Below are 23,756 nucleotides of genomic sequence, written 5' to 3' on the forward strand. Positions count from 1 at the left end.
AATACTTTGACTGCCCAACTAGGAGGAATTCCCGTTTTAGGACAGTCAAAATTGAGTTAGTATTCATGCACGCATACATATTTTGTGAGAACAAAAACAAAAAAGGAAAAAAAAGAAAAGTAATATAATATATACATAACTAAAAAAAAAATATATAAAACTAAAAAATAATGATACATAAAAAAAAATATTATTATTAAAAGCAAAAAGTTGTAAAGTTAACTGATGTTAACTTGTTGTTTGGTTTGTTTAGTTTTGTTTATTTTATTGTTTTCTTAATGTGTTTGATATTTTGTTTGTTTTATTTTTGGAAAAGTGTGAGTTCACACTCTTTTCTCCCTAATTGGTGAAGCCAGACAGTCATCGATTTACGAAGAGCACCTATGCTTTCCTTTTTCCAAGCATCAGGTATAAAGTTGTAAAGTTTTGGGCCTAGGAATGAAAAATGTCTTTGAGCGAGTTTTGGTTGTGGGTGGTACGATTGGATTCCTCCGTGAGTGTCGGGTATCGTGAGAGTGGTCGATAGATGGGTAGAGATGATGTTTTTTATGAGTGTTCAAAATTATTTCCCCATGTATAATTGTCTGACATCTAGAACTCGTAACTCTTCAAATAGTGAATCGCTGTGGTACCTAAAAGGTTTTTTCATGATTACCCTTAGTAAGGATTTTTGGGCCTTTGCTAAGTGGTCTAAAACCATTTTTGCTCATCCACCCCAGCCTAATGATGCATAGCGTTGTAAATGAGTCTTAAATTTTTTAGACATAGGATATTTCTAATTGGCATAAAGATATGCGTCAGCTTTCTAACCTTAGTAGTCACAAGGTCTATATGTCCGTCCCATCTAAGATGTTTGTCGATAACAATACCGAGATATTTTATACTGTTCACGCATTCTAATTTATAGCAATTACAGATAGTTGATTCGATGCATTTATGTATGAAAATATTGTATAATTCTTTTAAATTAATTTAGATTTACCAAAAAACAATATTACATTCTTCGTAAAAAGTGAAAGAGATAGTTCCTTTCAGACTCCAACTGGACTTCAAACTACGTCACTGGCTTGCGAGCGACCCTTTTTAGAAAATTACTTGTATGAGCCAACCTTGATAAGTATATATTTTCTACGAACCTTGGTTGGGGTCATAATAAAAACCACGTCGGAATCGTTGAACATTTTCATAGTCGGGTAAGTACTTTGTTTCTCAGATTATCCATTGACATTGTCCATCACTAACTCAGCGCAAGCGCCAAGCGCGCCAAGCAGTTCACTTTAATTTTTCTATGGCCGGGCCAGAACGTTTCTTTTCTATGACTACATTTTGTATTTGACAAAACCACAAAACCTTGTAAACTGAAAACAAAAAGTTCTGACGCAGTTTCTTAGGCTTTTTGCTAAATAACACTATTCCTGGTTATTAATAACATAAAAGTAAGTGTTCATTTGTGTATTATTAGTTATTCCGGAACCACATCATTAGTAAGTAATGCTATCTGAAGGAAGCAAGAATCGCAGATTGTTAAAAACAATCGTGTACCTACATGTCGAAAGACTTCTAACCTAATTCCAATCGTGTATTCCTTGTATCTAGATCTTTAGGGTAATGATGGTTTATTAAATATCATGTGCTTGCATTAGGTTATTCAAAAAGAATCCCATTTGAATGATCATAATAATAAATATTGCTGTGACTATTGAAAACAAAATAGGCTAGGTATTATCAGAGGATAGACTGTTGTTGGTAAAGATGGGTGACCTGGCGAGCTGCGGTTCCCAGTCACTTTTATATAACGGTGATTGAATCATCGAGAACTTTCAAATTAAACTACCACTGTTCAATACTATGTTTTTCAAATGCATTTATCTAAATACCTATCTTATGTATACATTGTTTGATTTGTATAACATAGAACGTAAGTATTATAAATACACTACAGACGAATTATTTTGTTATGTATGGATACTAGTTCCGGAACAATGAGTTGGTAAACTAGCTGGTTGACTAAAATAATACAGCTAAAACTGTAAACATAACATTGCCATTTGAATGAAAGCAGTAAATTGAATACTTAATGAAAATGTTTTTCAATATTCCTTATGTGATGACTCAGCTGTCAATCTAGTATGCATGTCGAGAAAGGAATACCGGGATTAATAACTGCCACTGTCACACATTTATTTTTAAACCTTATTTAATTTTTTTACTGTGATAGCTGCTCTAGATGATTTTTTTACCACTGGCTTACGATAAACCTTTTTTAACACACTTTGATCGGGTTATTTTTTTGCCGGCAGACCGCTGAAAACGGGCGAAAATAAAGGTCCCACGCGAATTTCTTTAATTTGTTTTAGATCGCTATATCTTCGAAAATAATGGAAATATTTTAATAAAATTTTCTACATACTAACTCAGCATACCCAAGCTATAAAATTTCTAGCCGAAAACCATAAACCAAAGTATTATTTCTAATGCAACATAATAAATCGAAAAAAAAGTCATTGTTGGGTCATTAGGATTCAATTTTATAAGTATAAACTAGGTTTCAATTTTATAAAATTACAAATTATTATATTTTCGCCAAGCCCAAATCATTATAAAAACAAAAACAATTGCCAAATCTCTAGTATCGTCAGAGTAACACATTATTACCCATTCAAATACCACGTGTGCAATTGCCCCTCGCACGGTACAGCGGACCAAAACCATCATAACATGCTAATAATATTGGTTATTTTTTTAAATGAAATTTAAAATAATCACTTAGCGTAGAATGCTTCTCGTATTGCTCACGTAATATTCTTTATTGTTTTTCACCATACACTATTAGGTTTAAGTTTCTAATCACCTTTATATAATCAGTTATAGTTCACGTCTAAAAATTGTTCATCTAATATTTCATTGTTCTTCCTCCGTATCACTTTCTTCAGAATCACTGAACTGTAATGGCATCACTGACATTATTCTTCTACGAGGAATTTCTTCACTTTCACTATGGAATTCAGGCAAATAATTACTAGAACAGGCAGATAAATTATCTGCGACGATTTCGTCATCCCTTTCGTAATTTTCAGAATCAATTTAGAAAGTTTTGAAAAAGCAAATATAAATATTATCTCCTCGGAACACAACCGTAGGACAATTTGCTTTTTAAAAACTGGCATGCACTTGTAAATATTTATTATGGTCCGCCTAACTGTGTTTGCCGATACCTGCTTTGTTAAATGCGCCCGACACTCTCCGCTCGCTCGCACCTAGGAGTTGAGTGGGTGCGGAACAGAGATAGAGAGATTTGTTTCGGGTTTCATGGTCATAAAAACCCTCATTCCAGCAATTGAATTATTAGAATAACAGAATATGTTATCTAAATTACTTATTTCGTTGATCTTCAAATGCAAGTTTCAGGTGTTCAATAATATAGGTCATTTTAGTTGAAATATCGATGTACACAAAAAGACTCCAAGATAAATACAAAAAAAAGACTTGCATTGCAATTTGATAATTATGTACATATAGTTGGGACCTTTACAAAGAGATTGGTATATAATATTCATTAAAAACATCGGATAATTTCTTCTTTTCTGCCATTGAAATGAGGCGGGCGCAGAAGGTAGAAATACCCTTCCCGACGTTAAGCATCAATCGACCAAACGGGTAGAAATACCCTTCCCGATTAAAGTGTGTTAATAATTAATTTTTATTTCTGATGGTGCAACTTAAAATTATTGGTCGCTTCAAGCATTATTAATTTCCCGTGAAGCTATAATTCTAAAATGTCAATAAAGCATCAGCTCCAACCATTAAAGGAAAAGCAATATACCGTGGGGCAAATGTAATGTGAATGTGCCAAAATTTTTCAAATGGTGTAAAATGTCATTGTGCTTTGACATTTATGTTGTAGACAAATAGAGAATTAGTTGACAATAAGCAGTGGAGCAATATACTGGTAATTTCCGGTCTGGTGTTTTAATGCAGTGTGAATTTCGTCATCATCCTGCACCATGTGTGCGAACAATTAAGTGTTTGGCTGAGCGTCTCGTGCAAACCTTCAAATTAAATTTTCGTGAAAACAGCCCAACATTTTTAATTTCTAACAAAATGGCAGCCTATTCACATAATGACATTACTTTTGCCCCACCTGCGTTGAAACGACAGACCAGAAATTGGTCAAATAAGCAGTAACAATAATTCTGCATTCTTCAGGTGTGTATCGCTCCATTGCTTGTTGTCAACTAATTCTCTATCTGTCTACAGTCTACACCATAAATGTGAAAGCACAATGACATTTGATGCCATTTCCAAAAACATTCACATTATGACATTACTTTTGCCCCACCTTGTAGGTATATTAGCCATGAAGCAGTTTTCAGTTAAATGAATTTCAATAAGCACAAGAAAGACTGCTGTCTGTGAAAAAAAATTAAACCAATATCCTTACATTTAATTATTTTTATTTCTAGACCGAGATGGATAACGTGCCTACTTCCGGGCGAGGACGCGCCCTGTTGCTGAAAATGGGACAGGACGCCAAAAAAGACGCCCTTGGACAAGAGGTGCCTTCCCCTGGTTACGTAAGTCTAAAACTTTGAATTATGTGAAAAAGAACTAAATTTCTAATTGTTTAAACTATATATTAACCACATCCTTTTGTTATCAATGTTTGTTCAGCTATTCTTATGTTAGTGATGACAAAACAGTTTAATGTTAATCTTTTATTTTTATAATTTTTACGGTATCACTATCTGAACATGCTTTTGTAACAGTTGTGCAGCGTTGTCATCAACCGTGGTCATTGGCTTCAAATGAAATAATTTGACAAAATGGTATTTAAAGGCATCATCGTAAGTTTCTGTATGTTATATAATGGGCTGGACATTTTTTTTTGTTAATATTAATTAATTAGTTGAGGCCCTGAGGAAAATTATTTCCCTAAGGGCCTATGTCATCTTTGGGGATGCTGTGTGGAGTCTTTTTAAGTAGAGGAAGTTCTGGAAAGGAAAAAGGTAAGAGGGGTGGGTAGGAATCAAGGCATCAGTGTGTCTAGGAGTGAGTCCAGGATTGAAGGACTTATGAATTTATCCCTCGCGCTGCGGTGCAAGGCGATGGGTCAAGAGAGACCAGTTGGAGATAGACAGGGTCTCCCCAAACATCTTATAGACAGCTCTTCTGTTCTGGTCTCCCCAAAGCAGCCTCTCCCGATCTGGCACGCCACGCAGCTGGTGGGCATGCCCATCGCAAACACACCTCACTCCACTTGGGTCCCCTCCTAAATCACCAAACATAGCCACCCACTTGGGGTGACCTATGGCAGAGGTGTTGGTTATCCAATAAACTGTTCCCGGGGCGGCGGTACGCAAAACCGCCTCCCAAATTGATATGTTGAAAGAGTGCCAGATGACAGGGTACCAAAAATGTTGTCCGAGTGGGTGCCTCCGTGAAAGCGATCTAGAGGAAGAAGATTAGATGGAAGAAGGACTGATGAGGAATGGCGAGTGACCGCAGCCAGTGGAGAGTATTTGTGGCGGAGGCCCAATCTTACCATGGGATGTAGCATTGTAATAATAATGATATTTTTTGATAAAAAAATTTCTTGCAGATGGTGGCCCCGTGTTTCCCCATGGCTGGCAGAGGTCGTGCTCAACTAATTGGACTTGCTAAAGCAGCTAATGAAAATAGACCAGGTAATAATGAACGTGTCACCATGCGTCTTCTAGAATGATTGAATATTGAACCTCTAGTTTCTAATAAAGTACTCATTTTAACAATATTTTTTTTTATGCTGTCAATATTATTTTTATTTTCAGGTTCTGGCCTCTCTTCAGGAGTATCCTCTATGTCATCCTCCTCCCCCCAGACCTTATCCTCCCGGTCCCCCGAGGGGTCCAGCCCATCTCCTACGGGGTCCACTGGGTCCCCCTCCAGTGGGATCGTCAACTCCTCCATACTAGGGGGGGGGCGCGGAATGGCGCTGGGGCTGATTAAGGCGGGGGGGCTGGGGGGGCCAGGCCTCGCCAGCAAAGGAAGAGGCATGTTGCTAAACATGAGCAGAGCGGAATCCGTGGTTTCTATAATTAGGTAATTTTTTTGAAAATCTAGTTTCGTACAGTACAAGTACATTTATCACAGTGAAACTCTCTTGTAAGGTTTGCTTAAGAGGAAGCTACAAGCCAAAAATGTGTTTATTCTTGGTATACCTTATATTGTAGGTAATAGGCATTAAAGTCGCTAGACAAAAGGAGTCTAGAAACGTTCGATTTCAAGCACAAAACTGGTTTTTATTTATTTTGTAAATAATTTTATAAGAAAGCAAAAATTTAATCAATAGTTAACCTCACCCAGTGAGGCTAACATTACATTAAAAGCACTCTCTAAATACTCCTTGCACTAATAAGTACATACTCGAAATTTTCAGCAATATTGGTTGACTACTTTTCGAGTTTTGTGAGCACAAACATACGCAAGTTGAATTTTTAAATATCACTAGCTAACGTGTACCCGGTGTTGCTTGACTTTTCTCTACTTTCTATAAACATAATTGGCATGTATTATATATATAAACTTTTCAGAAGAAATTCTCTAAATAAATCCGCTGCACAGTTTAAAAGAACTAAGAGCACAAACAGACAGATGCGGATAGCGACTTTATTTTATACTATTTAGAGATACATAACCATGAAAAAGCCAATCAAAATCGTGGGATATGACAAAAACCCAATGCACAAACTTTGTGCGAAAATGCTCGTCTACCGATGAATTTGCAGGCAGCTGAGTCGATGTACAGTTTGAAATTGGTAGAAATTAAGTATGTAATTTGTTCTTTGACTTTTACAGTGATACGAAAACGGTTACAAATGAACCGTCAACATCAGTTGAATCGATAACAACTTCATTGAAATCAGCCACAATTTACTCACAAGAGAAAGATACATCAGCAACAACAGCACAAGTAAGATAATACACTATAACATTAGTAACTTGTTTCATTAATTTATAGTTTTTTTTAAATTTATTTACTTCTGCGTTCTTCTCTATAGTCACTAATTAACATTGTGTATAAGTCAAGTTGAGTTATCTGAATGTATGTTGTATGCTGATGATGTGGTGCTGATTTCTTACAGTATGGAATATCTACAGTCTCTCGTGTCTAGGATGAACGAAGTATGTATGAAGAATAAGTTAATGGTGAATATAAGTAAGTCTGAAGTCATGTTGTTTGAAAGAGAGAGTTCAAAAATAGTGTGCAATATTGTTTTAAATGATGAACACATGGAGTTGGTGGATGAGTTTGGTATTTGGGAAGTATGTTTACGAGAGATGGGAAGTATGTATGTTTACGGGAAGGATGATAAAGATATTGAAAGAAGGGTAAATGCAGGTAACTCCATTAATGAGGGACTGAACGAGGTTGGCGCTAACAAAATATTGTCCAAAGACGCTATGCTAGAGTGCTGGTACCTACCCTAATGCATGGCAGTGGCAGAGGAAGGATGATAGTATACTGAATGCTGTAGAAATGAGATCCCTGCGGCGTATGTGTGGTAAAACCATGTGTGAGAAATGTGGTGATCTGCAAAGAATGATAGGCTGATGTAAGCGTACTGAGTAAGATTAAGAAGGGGACGCTTAGAAAGTTTGGGCATGTAGAGTGAATGAATGAAAAAAGGAGTGTAAGGAGAATATACAACGCAAATGTGAATGGTAGAAGTCATGGCACGATCAAGTGAAACGGACACTAGAGTTGGGCCATGTTTACAGTCAGAATAATAGAAGAGTATGTATGAATGAGACAAGGAGTGTGTGCCAAGACCAGTAACGGTTCATGGTCTTTATCACTGGGGGTTCAGAATATCAGGAGAAGAATATATATTTATAAACCTGTTCAAATTTTACAGATTTCCCTCATTAATTAATTTCATGCCCCTTTTTCACATTAACTCGCAGTATTTTTTATGTAAACAACATTATATTTCGCCATTGTTCAATATTAGGTAAAACTAACAAGAATAACTGCAAAAAATCAATGCAACTGCTTTCTAGTCGAAAGCCAAAACCAAACTAGAGAAAGCTCAACACACTATCGCATTATTAACGATGACAATTAAGACAAAATCTGTTTTACTAGTGGATTTACAAATGTCATTAAAAGCAAATGGTTGGAAAAGCACTGGCTAAAGCTGAGTTGTTTGGTGGTCCGTCCTCTCAGCCTACCCCTGCGGAGAAGACTTTATGTGACTTATCCCATTCCTCTACTTATTTAAATATTTAATCTGAATAATTAGCACATACCTAGTTAATGGTTTTGATATTTATAATTTGTTCTAGTCCAGTGAAACTGTAAAGTATCATGGCACTACCGGCCAGTCTGTGAGCGCCACTGCCAATTACATAAGTATTGGTATAACCCCGGGCAGTGCAGCCTATGAGTATGATGTAAAGTACGACCCTGCGCAAGATGCCAAACCATTTAGGATCAAGATGCTGAAACGTGAGTATCGTAGTCCCAAAGAGAGGTTGTACGTGATGTCATCAACGATCGTTATAAAATGCTTACATGAAAATCTACCTTCTCACACGTCGAAGATTTGATGAAAATGAAAAAGACAAAAGATACTAGAATGACGACGTCACGTATGACCTCTGACCTCTCAGTGACTAATGTAGTTAACTTATAATTTTATGTTAAAAGAAATATTCATATTTCACTTTCTTAACATAAAAGTACACATAAAAATCTAAATATTATTGTTTACTACCAACTTACATAAGTACATTTTAATTTTTCTCATTAATTGTCAGAGCATACACTTTTTTCTTAAATATATTTATTCTATTTATTGTTTTCAAGCTATAGGTAAGGAGATTATATATAGATTAGGAGATTTATGTGTGCACACCTTCATGGTAATAAACATAAATAATGTTAACCCATGTTATGCTGATGTTGCAAAAACGTAACGGTCAAGCAAGCTGTTTTTGAGAAATTATTACCATTAATTAATTATTGTAATTAATAAATAGAAAAATATTTTAATAACTTTTAGTCACTTCACTGAGGTTTTCCGTATAAAAGCCCACTAGGGTGTAAATAGATAACTAAATGTTATACTCTAGCTAATTCTGGTTACGATATGTAAAGTATTATTTTATTTATTGGACAATTTGTATAGCGCCGCTTTTGTACCATCCTGTTTCTATATATGTATTATTTGTGTACTATTTATTACAGCGTAGAGGCAGTTAAAAATAAAGAATAATTGTATTTCAGATCATGTGCCGATGCTTGGACCTAACACTTTCGATGGGTGTCACTTATTCCTTCCGAAGAAATTGGATTCTATAGTGACTGAGCTGGTATCCCCACACCCTGTGACGGGAAACCCTGTCAATCTACAGGTAGCGTTTAGGCTAAAAATAATGCTACGCTTACCGTCCGTCGACGGACGACGTATTACTGACCTCGAAAGTAGCACGTAGTGAACCACATAGCGCTACAGCTCCTCATCCATTCACCTACATGACATACGCTTGGCACTATTTGCAGCCTTATAGTTCATGTTGTTAATTGTATAAAACTGTGTTTTTAACTCTTTACCTAACATTGAACTCTCCTAGCCTACATAAGTTTTACCCTTTCAGGCCTGAATTAAAAATGGGAGTGGTAATAGATATTTAATGTTTGATAACACCTTGTAGAATTATTTAATAAAATTTGTTTTTCAATAGTTAAAGAAGTTATTGCTACTCTTAACACACACGTTAGAAATGCTTGGAGCTATGAAGATAGCCACCAGCTTTCTCTAAATGTATACTTTGTGCATGATAAATGTAATCGAACTGTGTTTTCTATTTCTTTTTCAGTTAATCTTTAAGAAAGCGCGACAATTCAGGGATATGACCCAGTTGTATAACATTCTCTTCAAGCGTATCATGTCAGCGCTAAAACTGGTGGAGTTCAAACGTCAGTATTTTGATCCCAAGAGCGCTATCATGATCCCGCAGTACAAGCTAGAAATTTGGCCTGGGTGAGTTTTTCTTTCACAATTAGGTACGTAATATGTACCATAATGTCTTAAATGAGTTCAACATTACTTCTTCAATATTTCTTAGTACTCCTCGCTGAGGGGTTCTTTGCTGAGGCGACTAAAGTTATTTAATCAGGAGAGTCTTCTATGTCGCTTTTGGTGCTTATTTTAGAGTTTTTTCATTGACCTCTTTCAGCCAGATTTTGAGTCTTGAAATGCACTAATTTTATATAAAGGGTGGCCGGGGGTAAAGTGCACTAACTTTGGGAGATGATTTTAGAAGTAGAAAAGGTGATACCTTTTTGCGAAATTCAAACGTTTTAAGGTAGTTTTTGGGTAAAAAAATTGAAATGTTTGAATGGGAAAATAAATATTCTTCCATGGAAAAATATTTAGTATGGGAAATAAAAGTTTCGAAAAATGTTATTTATTTTTTACTTCTTCATCATGTAGAATCGCCTCCCGAAGTTAGTGCACTTTACCCCCAGATACCCTGTATATATACATATATTATATATTTCTACTCGTTTTATATCTGGCAGAAGGGTGTTATGGAGTTCTGTTGCAAAATTAATGTAGTTTCTATGTCCAAATGTGGTTTTGTGTGAGTGATGCAGTCTAGTAGGGGATTCCGTATATTTGTACCTACTACCAAATAAAGAATATCTTTAGAAAGCAAATAAGTAAGAGGTGTGGAATAACATACGATGGGTGATAGGTACAACACCAGGAGATTATTGGTTGACATACAGAGGCACATTTTATTTTATTTTAAAAAAGAAGTGTATAATATCCTCCACGCTAGGTTACCTGTATTATAATGGACATGGACATGGACATCGACATGGACATCACAATTTCTATGGTGAGTTAGTTAATTTTAACAGCAAAGACTTGACAGTACAAACAATTCAAAATTATTTACTCTTTAGTAATAATAAAATCCTATTAAACACACAGGCCTCTGGCATATTTTGTCAGAAGGTCACAGTATTTCCAATTTGCAATAAAAAAAAATTAATTGAATATTTTTGAATGTATCCGAAAACTAAAAGCTGTTTTTCAAATAACTGTAATATTTCTGAATGTGTACAGATCTAAAAACTTCTTTTGAAAGGTGGTAAAATACGCTTTAAAATTTTATTATTATATAGTTTCATAATTTTTTTCAAATTGCGGTCGGAAATTTCGGTTCCTTGGAGGTGTACATTTTATTTTATTTTTTTCTGGGGGTTTTTTTTTGTATTAGTAATTTTAGTTAAAGATAGTTTAGTTTAGTAAAAAATAAAGTAAGACATTTAAAAAAAAAAAAATTTTTTTTTTTTTTAAAGAAAGACAAACATTCCCAGGTTACGAATAACCCAACAATGTTTGAAAATCTCCTACTACCACCACAGAAAGCCGAAAATGTTGCTTGTGTTGTGATGGAGGACTTAGCCAGCCGAGGAATCGAACACGCGACGCTCGGGTGAGACCCAAGCGCTATGCCCACTCAACCACTGACCGGTCAATTATGTGTGCTTTAAAGATTTTAATATTTCCAAAATTACATGCTTATTTGTAATAATAAAATTTTGAAAGCCTATTTCATCAACTTTCAAAAACAGTTTTTTGTTTTCCTAAATATTCCATTTATTTGGATTTAATTGCGAAGGGGATACTCCAAACTTCTGACAGAATATGCCAGAGGCCTGAGGGGTTAAGAAGTTTCATGTTTTAAAAAAAAATCAGCCTTTAAAGACTAAGGATGAATTGTTTCATAGAATTTGAATAATTCATCAAATTTCAACGTTCATTTGCGAGTTCTGTGAATGTCCTATTCAAGTTCTGTTATTGTATCATTATAGGCCAGTTACTTGACAGAACTGAAATAATAACAGAACTTGGTAAGAACTTTCACAGAACGTGAAAAAGAACTTTGAAATTTAAGAATTGTTCAAATTCTCTGAAACAACCCGTCCTTAAAGAAGGTTTTCCTACATGAAAGATTTTTCCGGTACCTTGGAAACTTTAAAATGGAGCTTCACTGTACCACCATTTGACAAACTGTCTCATCGCAGGTACGTGACGGCGGTGGACGAGTATGAGGGCGGGCTGATGCTGATGATAGACCCCTCGCACAGGGTGCTCCGCAAACAGAGTGTGCTAGAACTGGTGCGAGACTTGATCGCCCGCAACCGGGGCGGCGGTTGGGAGAAGGAGCTGCAGGCCCAACTCATCGGACAGACCGTCATGACCACCTACAACAACAAGTGCTACATGTGAGTTATTATTTACTTCTCTCTGTACAGCATACATTTCTGCATTTTTGCATAATAAACAGTCCCAATTTTTTTATTATTTATTTTATAGTGGAAATTGTTTACATATAGTTCCTTTGAGCACTTAAGCCATAGGTCCATTGTGATATTGCCTATTTTACCTCATTCCTTTAACAGTCACCCTGTCCCTTTTATAAAGTTCACCAGGTTTGTCATTGGATATGTCTTCTGGTTCCACAGTGTCTTCCCAGGTCTCGTCTCTCTTCTCCAATCTCCCTTGGTTCCCTGAAAGCCCCACGAGGAAAGAGGGCCTCATCTCTCCTTTCCACTCTTGGTTCCCCGAAGACCCCACGGCGGAAGAGTCCACTACCCCATGGTTCCCTGAAGGTCCCATTAGGGAAGAGGGCTTCATCTCTCCTCTCCACTCGCCTTTGGTTCCCTGAAAGCCCCTCAAGGGAAGAGTTTGTGGAGGTGGCCTCAGCTCTCCTCTCGACTCCTCCTTGGTTCTCTGAAGGCCCTATGATGGAGGAGTCCACTCCCCATTGGTTACCTGCCCCAAGAGGAAAGAGGAAGTTTTTGAATGGTCCAATTTACATCCCACGAGTATCTAGAGAAATAGAAGGTACACTCCAGAAGAGCCCCGAAAGTGGGTAAGGTCTAAATGCGACCCTGTTTCTCGGAGGCATCATTTGTGAAACTGTTTCCCAGGTCATTCAGCCTGAGCACTTGTAGCTAACACGTTGGCTTGGGATGGCTACTGCAGGTCGTGTTTTCACTCCCCGAGCGATGGTTTGTCGCACTCCCTACGCTATAACAGTCCCATTTAATCCTTTTAAGAATGTTTCACTGTTTACCAATAATAAAAATACTACAGTAAAACCCCATTGTGAGGCTTTCACTTAAGAATTCTTTTCGATCCCTCGAAAAACCCGTCTGCATAAATATAGTCAATACTCTTTATTTACTGGTGTTTTAAGTTTTACAATGTTATATTAAAAATGTCAATATCAGAGATAAGGTCATTTAATTCCCTTCTTTCACAGGGATACGCAAGTACCCAATACTCGACGATTCAAGTATCTTGGCGACTACCGCCAACATCTGCGCGGAGATTCATACACAGGCACACATTGCTGACATTTTGTAAACTCGTCGGCAACGCCAGTTTCCCACGACCAGCCGTGCGAGGTTATTCCCACTCACGTCGTGGAGACTTTAAACATGACTTTGCTCATGTCAGACTTTCATCTCATGATTTCAGTACTGACATGTGCGTGACAAGTTGTTTGCGACGGGAGTACATAACATGAGTTTCGCATACTTGCATATTCCTGTGGAAAAAGGGTCTAATAATACCATGATTTTTCTGAGAGGCATTGCGGATTGTAAAATAATGAATGATCGGTGCCCACATGCTCTATTAATTTAGCAAAGCAGTTACTTATCTATTCTGTCCATTGTAAAAGCTGTCTATTGTAAAGCTCAACAACAGTACACCCGATTTCTCATTGGGTGTATAATATTATGCATTGTATCCAATTTTCATGCTTTTTCGGATCTCTAAAGTTTCAGTTATTTGTAATATTAATACCACAATATATCATTGAATGTGTACATATTTCGGTTGTTTTAGAATCGATGATATTGACTTTACACAGACTCCCTTGAGTAAATTTGAAGGGAAGGATGGCCAAGTCTCCTTTATGGATTATTACAAAACCAATTATGGGATTGAAATCACCGATCTGAATCAGCCACTGCTAATCAACAGGTATGAAATATCATTTATTTGGACTGAAAAATTCCAACTTAATAAATGTATGGGATAATAAAAAATTCCTTGTTTACACAGTATATAATTTATTGTTTTGTAATATTTCGTTGTAGGAAAACAAAGCGTGACAATGTCAATGACCAGCCACAAAACTTCTTGATAGCCCTCATCCCGGAGCTGTGTAACCTGACGGGGATATCCGAGGCGATGAGGACTGATTTTAATCTCATGAAGGAGATGGCCAAGTATACCCGCATCACTCCCAACCAGAGATACTATGCCATCAAAAAGGTAATTTCTAAAATATCAACGGTGGTATGGTAAAATCCTTCAAGCCACAAAAACTAAACAAAATGAACTTTACAGGAGACGATAAAAAGGAAAATTTGCATTTGTAAAATTAATTACAAATCTTGAAATAAAATATTGCATTTCTACCTAAAATTTGGAGAATTTTGAAGATTGAGTAATTTCATTTAAAGTTTTCTCGAAATAACACATAAATTTAGTTTTTTATATTTAAAATGCTAGCAAAAATTACTTTACCATGTTGTACTTTGATAACTATTCTATATGAAGCCACTGAAAACGTGGCTTGAAGGGTTTTACCAAATACAGTCAATGTTTATGTATTTGTAATTAGAATAAAATAATTACTTTACCATGTTACTTTGATAACTATTCTATATGAAGCCACTGAAAATGTGACTTGAAGGGTTTTACCAAAATACAGCCCATTTGCATGTATTTGTAATTAGAATAAAATAATTTTGTATGAATACCACTTTATTTGAGTGTAATATATATATAAACCAAATGGTTTCGATTCGACCTGAACCTTCATCAGAGTTTTAAGAAACATACTACGACTACCACAACACTGGCATTAGCCTAGTGTGATAGTCAAAAGATAATGTACAGCATCATCATGTAAATATTTATTAAATAAAAATACTAACGGCCGTTGTTCCCAATCCTACTGATCAACCGTTGACCTGAAATTGTGGCTGAACATTCCTCAAATGCACAATTAAGCTCTTCCCAATTCATCTCTCCTATTGAGCCAGAGGAACCAAACAGCTGGATGAACCTCTGGCTCAGTAAAAGAGTTAGTTATAAAAAGTGTCAACAGATCGAAAAATTACAGCAAAATGTCGGACTTCATTTGGTTCACGCATTCTTTTTCGTATTGCATATTGCCCATTTTATCATTATTTTTACTATCAAATTAATATGGACAGTGAAGATAAAGATATTAATGATAGATATTGCGGAATGGATGATGATACCGAGTTACACAGGCGGCGACAGCCAAATATTGAATGATAATGATTTCTTTAACCGTTTTGGATTGTCAAAAATGCTGTTTCGAATGCCAGATGATGTTGTAAACTCCACAATATTCATTTTCCCTTTCTGCATAAAGTTCTTGCTACTTTTGGTTTTTATTTAGTCCAAGTTGCTTCGTTTCATGTTGACACACGGAGGAGAAACATCAATCGTCAAATTTGTATTAATGAGTTTTCGTGCTTTCGCAGCACTAGTAAAAGTCAAGCCAAGGCTTTATTTTTAGTATATTTACATGCGTTTGTTAAAAAATATTAAATGTCGGTTTAAGTATTACAGTACTTAAAACAAATTATCTGTATTAATAATAAGTAAAATATGAACTCATCAATATTAATTTAACATTGAAAGTTTTGACATTTTCTTGTCTATAAGTGGGCGGGGCCACTTAAGATTATCAACGATCAAGATGTTTGGAAACAGGCGAATCGAGCGTTACTGAATAAATGGCTTGGCTTATTGGAGCATTAGATTGATCGATCTAAAAGTTCGGAAGAACGGCCGTAAATTAATTAAAGAGTTACAGTGTACAGGTAACATAGAAGAGGTAGGGAGAACATCAACTTTGGTGGGGGGACAAGGGAGAGATTGTTAAGATAGAGGGGTTAAAAGTTGGTGTAGGAAAATTTAATTAAAAATGTAAAATCCCCTTCCCTACATCCACTTCCAACCCCTCTTTCGTAAACACCTCGCCCTCGCTTGATGTTCTCTTATTCTTTGTTACCTGTACAAAGTATGTTTTATAAAACCCTGATGAAGGTTCAGGTCGAATCGAAACATGTTGGTTTATGTAATAATTATTATTATGTGATTGCTACTTGTGAAAATATATATTTGTGTTGAAAATTATTCATCGATATCATTTACAAGCAGAAAGAGCGTTAAAAAGTTCAGAGTGCATGCATAGTTTTAAAGCAACTTACAAAACAATGTTATGCAACTTCTCCGAAGACCATTACAATCACTTGAAAGATATTAAATCGTGACTTCCTTCCACGTAGGAAATCAAGTGTACAGTATGTTCAGTTCAATTTGACTCAACTTTAGCCCAATATTAATATTTTAAGTATGTACTCTGTTATTTATCCCTTTGATATTTATGCTGTTTATTACAAAATTATCCCGTTGTTTTGATTACAAAATACAATTGTACATTGTCTGTTTGTTTTTCTTTATTTAAAAACTTTGCAATACCCAGTATCGTCCTGGTGAGATATCACCATTCAGAATAGAAGCTCGAAATGGCTTAAGCCATGGTTTTACTGTTTATGATCACGGCCACAAATACTTTGTATGTTGATTTATTTTTGAGGTAATTGCCAACGTTACAAACAGCGCACTGTCTATTATCAGGGCAGACGTGCCTTTTTTAAAGATGAGATTTGAATAGTTTCCAACCTTTCATTTCTCCTTCCCCAATCCTTCAGCCTCATGACATTCCGCAAATCGGGAATGTCAGTCCGCTGGCTCCATAAGTCTGAACCTTTACAATGCTGACCTTCTCAACGCAATCAATCCCATAATGAGGCACGTATTGACACAATATATATGTTTTAGTGTAAATTCGTGGATCACATATGCGACAGCCGCATAGGTAAGGTTAAGATTAATTACGGTATTCATTTTTGTATTTCCAGTATGTAGAAAATGTGAACTCCAATCCGGTGTGCAAGCAAATGCTGAACGATTGGGGCCTGAGCATCCGACCAGAGACGGTGAACCTGAATGCTCGCACCCTGCAGCCGGAGCAGATAGTGTTTGGGGACAAGAAAGTGAACGGCAGCCTGATGGCGGACTGGTCGCGAGATGCTACCAACAGCAAGGCTATCCTGCCCATCGACATCAACAACTGGGCCCTGCTGCACGTCCGTAAAGACGAGCCTTGCTCCAAGGTAATGTTCTGTTCTATTGCACTGTTCATTCTGAAAATCTAGAAATTTAATAAAATATAACAAAAATTATTACGGCAACACATTTCATAACAAATTACAGTAGATTCAAATGTGATGTTGACTCCTGAATTTGGCAGTACGATATTAAAAAATGGCATAAATCAATTTATCTTATTAATATATATTTTTAATTATGTGCTAAGTGCGTATTTATTCCACACGATTTTTGTATCTTTTTTGACAGACTTTACTGTAGTAGCGATAGCTCATGACTCGTTTTGTTGAAAAAGTCGGGATGCCGCTATTGTGTAATGTGATATTAAAATCGATATAATATAGTTGTGGTATAAACTGGTTGCGCCGGTTTGCTTCTTACGTCTATATTAATTGGTTTGATATATATTTGAGTTCCCTAAAAAACATGCGTTCCTATTTCAAAATCCAATTCCCTAGACCCCTGCCACCACAGACAAAATCTCAGTATTCGTATGTTCTTGTTGTTGAACGCAACATAAGTCTTTGTATGTTCTTGAACGCAATGTAGGTGTTCGTATGTTGGTTGAATACAACTCACTCTCCGCCGTTAAACGTGCCGTCTAGGAAAACTCGCAAAACGATTGTGTTAACCCCCCGCTGAAGTCAACATGTGTTTGAAAGACAGTTGCCTTCATGTGAGCGCTGTAGCCACCGAAGAGGCGTTGAGTAACTCCCAATTGGGGTGTGCGTCAATACAACTTTCAATGCTCAGTGTAAATCCGGCAACTATCGCGACGTATTGTTTTTATGCTGGCCCTGTGCTCGAGAAATCAAAAAAATTGTAAAATGCGGTTTTTGACTACCTACTCTAGTTTTAAAGTTATGGTGTTGAATGTTTGCAAGTTGGAGTTTTCCAAGCCATCACTGTCCAAGGCTGGCAGTGAATGTGTTAATAATTAAAAGAATTTCCATAGATTTAATTAGTGACGTGACGTGTGAGCTCACCAGACTCCAAAACGCTGTTTTTTTTTCAAACGCAGTGTTTTTTTCGTTTTTAAATGACGGTTTATAAATTCTGTGTATAATAATATATAATAGAACTTATAGAATTAGCGTTGATTGATCTATATGAATACATATATATTTTTAAGCCATAATATTTTTCACTGTAGTGCAGATTCAGTCGTACCAACCAAACGGTGTGTTTTAATGTGATAGTGTTTTTTCTTTTTTAAATGACGGTTTATAAATTCTATGTATAAAAATATATAATAGAACTTATAGAATAAGCGTTTATTGATCTATATGAATACATATATATTTTTAAGCCATAATATTTTTCACTGTAGTTCCGTATGTGTGACTTGCCATGTGGTTATAAAATGAACTGACACTTTTTACACTTTTTCATTGAATGAATATATCTTTTCAGGCATTTGTGGAAACATTGATGCGTTGCGGACCACCAATGGGCATCAAGGTATCGCAGCCGAATTTTGTGTGCCTGCAGTCGGACAAACCTGAGGCCTACAGCATGGCGCTTAAGTCCGTCATCTCGGGCCCTCTGCAGATTGTAGTGTGCATCAGCCCCACAGCCAGGGACGATCGCTATACGGCCATCAAGAAGACGTGTTGCGTTGAGAACCCCATTCCATCACAGGTTACTGAAAACTGAATACAAAAACACACAGTGAAACTTTCTTATTAGGTTTATTATGATTTAGATTTTTACAAACCTATTATGTGGGACAATTTAGGTCATTTTTTCAAGGAGCCGAAAACAGAACTTTTTAAACATGAAACTTCTTATGTGGGAACCTAAGTAAGTTTCACTGTATGATAACAGATTACAGTTACATCGGATTTGCTATAGTGACACTAAACCAGTTGTTTGGGTAACGTTTCTTAGAAAAAAATCCAAACACTGTTGTAATGTTTCTTTTTAGTAAGTTAATATCCTGATTCATTCAATGTCGCCAAGTTTGTCCATACGGAAACTGAAACTGCCGTGCTTTTTGGGGCCCATCGTACCTAGCTTCTTTTACCTCAATAGTAATTTTTATTTGCTTAACTTCCTATCTTGCTGTGATAATGCCAATAACATTATAAATAAATAAGACACATTATATTCACACTAATAGAACAAAAAATGTAGCACCGCTAATAAAAAGGAAAGTCATTCGAAAAGAATGTGTGTACCAATGAAATATCTATATGAACAACCCGCTAAAGTATGTCCACTGGACCTAGTTCAGTTAAACCACACGCATTGTGTCAGTAATTTATCTTCACTCTATAAATTAATCAATGCCTTGCTGTGATATAATAATTAATAAAAATCTTTTTCTATCAAATCTAATGAACTTCGGGGCTTCATTTTTGCTAGTTTCAACTCCTTTTTCACAGTCCTGATCATTCTCTCATAGAATTATTTCAAGTACCATCTTTACTAAAAAAAAAAAAAACATTTTTAGGTTATAAATGCTCGCACACTCATGAATCGCGACAAGCTGCGCTCCGTGGTGCAGAAGGTCGCCCTGCAGATGAACTGTAAGCTCGGAGGGACTCTCTGGGCTCTGAACATGCCCTTCAAGAATGCCATGGTCATTGGCATCGACGTCTACCATGGGGCCGGCAAAGACTCCTGTGTCGGTATGTACAATACTAAATTTCTTTTGTGGATACCATCTGTGGTCATACTCAGTGGCGGCTCGTGACTTTTGGGTTACTAGAGTGCTAATATTACAAAAAATGGCTTAATTGATGTTGTAGCTGAAAACGATTTTTTTTTTTTTTTCGAAAAATTGATTTTTTGTATGAAGATTTTCAGGAATTCCGTACAGCGCACGGCTATACTGAAATTTCCTGAAAATCTTCATACAAAAATTCGATTTTCGATAAAAAATAAAAAATCGTTTTCAGCTATAACAACATCAGAAATGCCATTTTTTCCAAAAGTCACGAGCTGCCACTGGTCATACTCATCAAAAGTAAAAAATACATGGTCATTTTTGATTTTTTTCTTGCTGAGCTATACAGGGTGTCCGGGGATAAAGTGCACTAACTTCGGGAGGTGATTCTACATGATGTTAGGAGTAAAAAAGATTAATAACTTTTTCCGAAATTTCCAAATTTATTTCCTATACAAAAAGACATACCTACTAAAAATTCTTAGTGTGAGGACAAACTTACCCAATAAATTCACTGTGAAGTTGCCAAGAACGAGGTGGCAACGTTGTAAATGGCCCATATCCATTGATACGCAAGCAAACAATAACATTAGGCCAAGTGTTTGACATTTACAATTATGCTACAATTCGTATGTTTTAAACCAAATTCAAAAGAGAACTGTACTAAAATTAACAAAATGTAGTAACGCTTGAACAATAAAATTATTTTACTTTTAATCACTTACATGTCATTGCTTTTGACCAATTAAACGATTTTTCCAATGTGTCCACTTTCCTTGTGTAATTAACACCATGTGGCCTGTAAACCTAATGAATGTTTGCCCATTCTTCGTGGGTGAAGCCACACACTGTCACAGCAATTAAAATTATGCGCAAATGAATATGTTAAAAGTAAGTCTTTGGAGAAAACACGTACTGAATAAAGATGTTCTTTTAAGTAAGTTTTTATATGCACACTAAGTTAAAGAGACACTACAACAACAAGTTTGAATTAAAACAATGAAGTTTTTAAAGTTAACCACGGCTAGATACATCAAATTTTCAGATCCTTTGCGAAAAAAGAACAGTTATTGACAATTTAAACTGACGCAATAACAGCTCTTGGGGGCGGGACGGTAGATTTAGCAACAGCGTAAATAATAATGCAAGACCCACAATTGACAACTCAGCCACCGACCGGACCCTTCTCCCGAGCCTCCTTAAATATAATGAAATTGTCAAAGGTTTTAGGTTTTTAAAAGTAGTCCCAGAAAGAGATTGTAAGTGATGTCATCATTATAGTATCTTTCTTTTTGTTTTCATAGAAGAATTGTAAGAAGAAAGATTTTTATACGAACAATATCGATGAAAAAACAACCTCTCTGAGACCACTAAATATATTTTCTTTCAGGCTTTGTGGCTTCCTACAATGCCGCCCTGACCAAGTGGCACAGCAGCGCCATCATAGTGGAGAAGGGCCAGGAGGTCCTCGATGGGCTCAAGACGAGCTTCGTACAGACATTATCCTTCTATTACAATGCCAATGGACAGTACCCATCTAGAATCTTCATTTACAGGTAAATAAACAAAATATTGGAACCATGAAGAAAATTTACTGGAAATTTTTTTTCTGTTTTCCTCGGTCCTTCAGAACCAAACTTCTTACCAACCTCGTCATCATCCTGTAAAATAATAGTATAAAGTACATTTTTTAAAACAATTAAATTGTAATTTATTCACTTTAGTTATTTCACCACCTGCAAACTCTCAGCGTGCAAGGCATACAAGAACTTTGCTAAAACCCTATTATTGACGGCCGGCATAGTCCAGTGGTAACGCATTGGACTGCCATTCCGAAGGTCGCGGGTTCGAACCCGGCGTGCGCAAATAAATTTTATTTGATTAATTTGTGTTATTTCACAATTAATTAATTAAAATAATATATAGTATATTTGCGGCACGTTCCAGAGTGGAAGATACTACCAGTATCGCCCTGGTGTAAGACCACCATTCAGCATTGAAACGTTGCTCCAAATGGCTTTAGCCGTGTTTAGTGACTAGATCTGAATAGCCAGGTACTTCCCCACCTTCCTCTTTCCCTTCCCCACTTACCTTCAGCCTCACAACATCCCCCAATTGGGGATGCCATAGTCTCACTGGCTCCAGACGGGAGCAGTTGGGACTCTTGTGAGGTATTCACTATAAAAAATAAAAAAAATTTAGAGGTTATTTGTGTTTGTTTGTTCTTCGCTAAATAATGAAAAGTGTATACCTAAATACAATTTACACACAGGAATAAGCCTTGTACAGCATTTTGAATTGTTCCTTTAACCTTCGGCATGCCATGATGCAAAACAAAACTTATGTTACCAAAAGGGGTTACTGAGATACACCACGGATGTTATCATTATAAGACTATATTTATGGGTTCTGTTGGAATAGAAATACTATAAATTCACTATAATAGCTGATAGGTGTAGGATAGTAATTTCAGAAATGTTGGTTACCCCTGTTGGAAACGGGAGGTTAACAAAGACCATAATATTCTGTCTTCGGGGTGAATATTTTTCCTGAATTTTCAATAAATTATTTTTATTTTGACCCAGGGACGGGGTGGGAGATGGCCAGCTGCCCGTCTGCATGAACTTCGAGGTACCCCAACTGGAGAGCTGCTTCAGCCTGATTGACCCCAACTACAAGCCGCCGCTCACCTTCGTGGTTGTGCAGAAGAGGATCAACACCAGGATCTTTGCAGACCTCAAAAATCAGCAGCTGGAGAATCCCAACCCCGGCACCGTGGTGGACAACACCGTCACCAGGAAGGGAATGTCAGTATTGCTAATTCTAATGACCCCTAGGCATCTAGACCCCTACGGAGTCAATCCCCATCTCTTGACTTTTTCTCTAGTCAGACTCCGAGGGGCGTGCAACACATTGTCATTCGCTCTTGTTGTATACGCACAAGTATCAAGTAGTAGTTAAAAATGAAAGGAAATTTATTTCATCAAATTAAATGAAATGTCTGAATATGTTATTTTATACTCAAAAAAGATTTCATACACTTTATTTTGCCCTTTTTGACAGCTTAATTATTTATTTGCTAGTTGGGAATGTGTGTCTTGCATTGCATGGATTGTTTGGACAAAGCTATTCACTATTAATTTTGGTTCCAGAATATCCTGAAGTTGTGGTTTTAATTTTTTAACATTGTTAATTTGACTAAAACAATTTATAGAGAACTGCTGCAAACTCCGCTTATGACAAAATCCTGTTCAGGTGGAAAGTAAAGCATTATACTCTGAAACCATTTGGTGGTGGAGTTTACAATATCAATGGACATTACAAGGTGATGCACCGTGGTGCGAAAAATTGAGAATTGGGCGAAATTATGCAGTCCTTAAGTAAATGGCGATATGTTTAAAATTCGCACTCAACACCAGCCAACTGCTTGATTTATTAAAAAAATAACATCACCAAAAAGCATGTTTTATTTTACTATGTGAAATTCAGGCACAAATATTAAAATGTTTTCTGATCATTTTCTAAAGAACTTTAATTGCCAAATTACACATAAAAATCATATCCGAAAAGGGGTTCAAAAGTAGGAGATTTGGCACTTTAAAGCAGTTTTTATAGATCTGATAAAAAAAAAATTCTTATAAAAAGGCGAAAAGAAAATGTTCAATTATTTCAAAGGCTAAAACGTGTTCTAAACACTAGCAGTATTAGTTAAAGGATCTATAATATTTCTAAGCGATCAAATTTTCCAATCAAAATCACATGTTTTATTTCGCAGCTAAGCACCAGTGTCA

The 23,756-nt window shown here is 36.3% G+C and overlaps 1 protein-coding gene across 1 annotated transcript in view; it reads left to right on the forward strand.

Moving 5' to 3' along the window:
- The first annotated feature begins 1,294 nt into the window (after positions 1 to 1,294).
- The window catches only part of AGO3 (Argonaute 3), a 30,274-nt gene continuing 7,812 nt past the window's right edge, over positions 1,295 to 23,756 (forward strand). The window contains exons 1-16 of the mRNA XM_089649401.1: positions 1,295 to 1,436; positions 4,464 to 4,574; positions 5,600 to 5,684; positions 5,808 to 6,078; positions 6,835 to 6,949; positions 8,326 to 8,488; positions 9,269 to 9,396; positions 9,862 to 10,025; positions 12,086 to 12,286; positions 13,920 to 14,057; positions 14,174 to 14,351; positions 17,045 to 17,299; positions 18,708 to 18,935; positions 19,750 to 19,927; positions 21,356 to 21,521; positions 22,551 to 22,772. Of these exons, the coding sequence (XP_089505527.1) occupies positions 4,470 to 4,574; positions 5,600 to 5,684; positions 5,808 to 6,078; positions 6,835 to 6,949; positions 8,326 to 8,488; positions 9,269 to 9,396; positions 9,862 to 10,025; positions 12,086 to 12,286; positions 13,920 to 14,057; positions 14,174 to 14,351; positions 17,045 to 17,299; positions 18,708 to 18,935; positions 19,750 to 19,927; positions 21,356 to 21,521; positions 22,551 to 22,772 (2,597 nt within the window). The 5' untranslated portion in view covers positions 1,295 to 1,436; positions 4,464 to 4,469. The remainder of the gene's footprint in view (positions 1,437 to 4,463; positions 4,575 to 5,599; positions 5,685 to 5,807; positions 6,079 to 6,834; positions 6,950 to 8,325; positions 8,489 to 9,268; positions 9,397 to 9,861; positions 10,026 to 12,085; positions 12,287 to 13,919; positions 14,058 to 14,173; positions 14,352 to 17,044; positions 17,300 to 18,707; positions 18,936 to 19,749; positions 19,928 to 21,355; positions 21,522 to 22,550; positions 22,773 to 23,756) is intronic.

Source organism: Hesperophylax consimilis, chromosome 1 (genome assembly GCF_061612785.1).
Source record: "Hesperophylax consimilis isolate HC1 chromosome 1, BYU_Hcon_1.0, whole genome shotgun sequence".
In the NCBI taxonomy this organism is placed as follows: domain Eukaryota; kingdom Metazoa; phylum Arthropoda; class Insecta; order Trichoptera; family Limnephilidae; genus Hesperophylax; species Hesperophylax consimilis.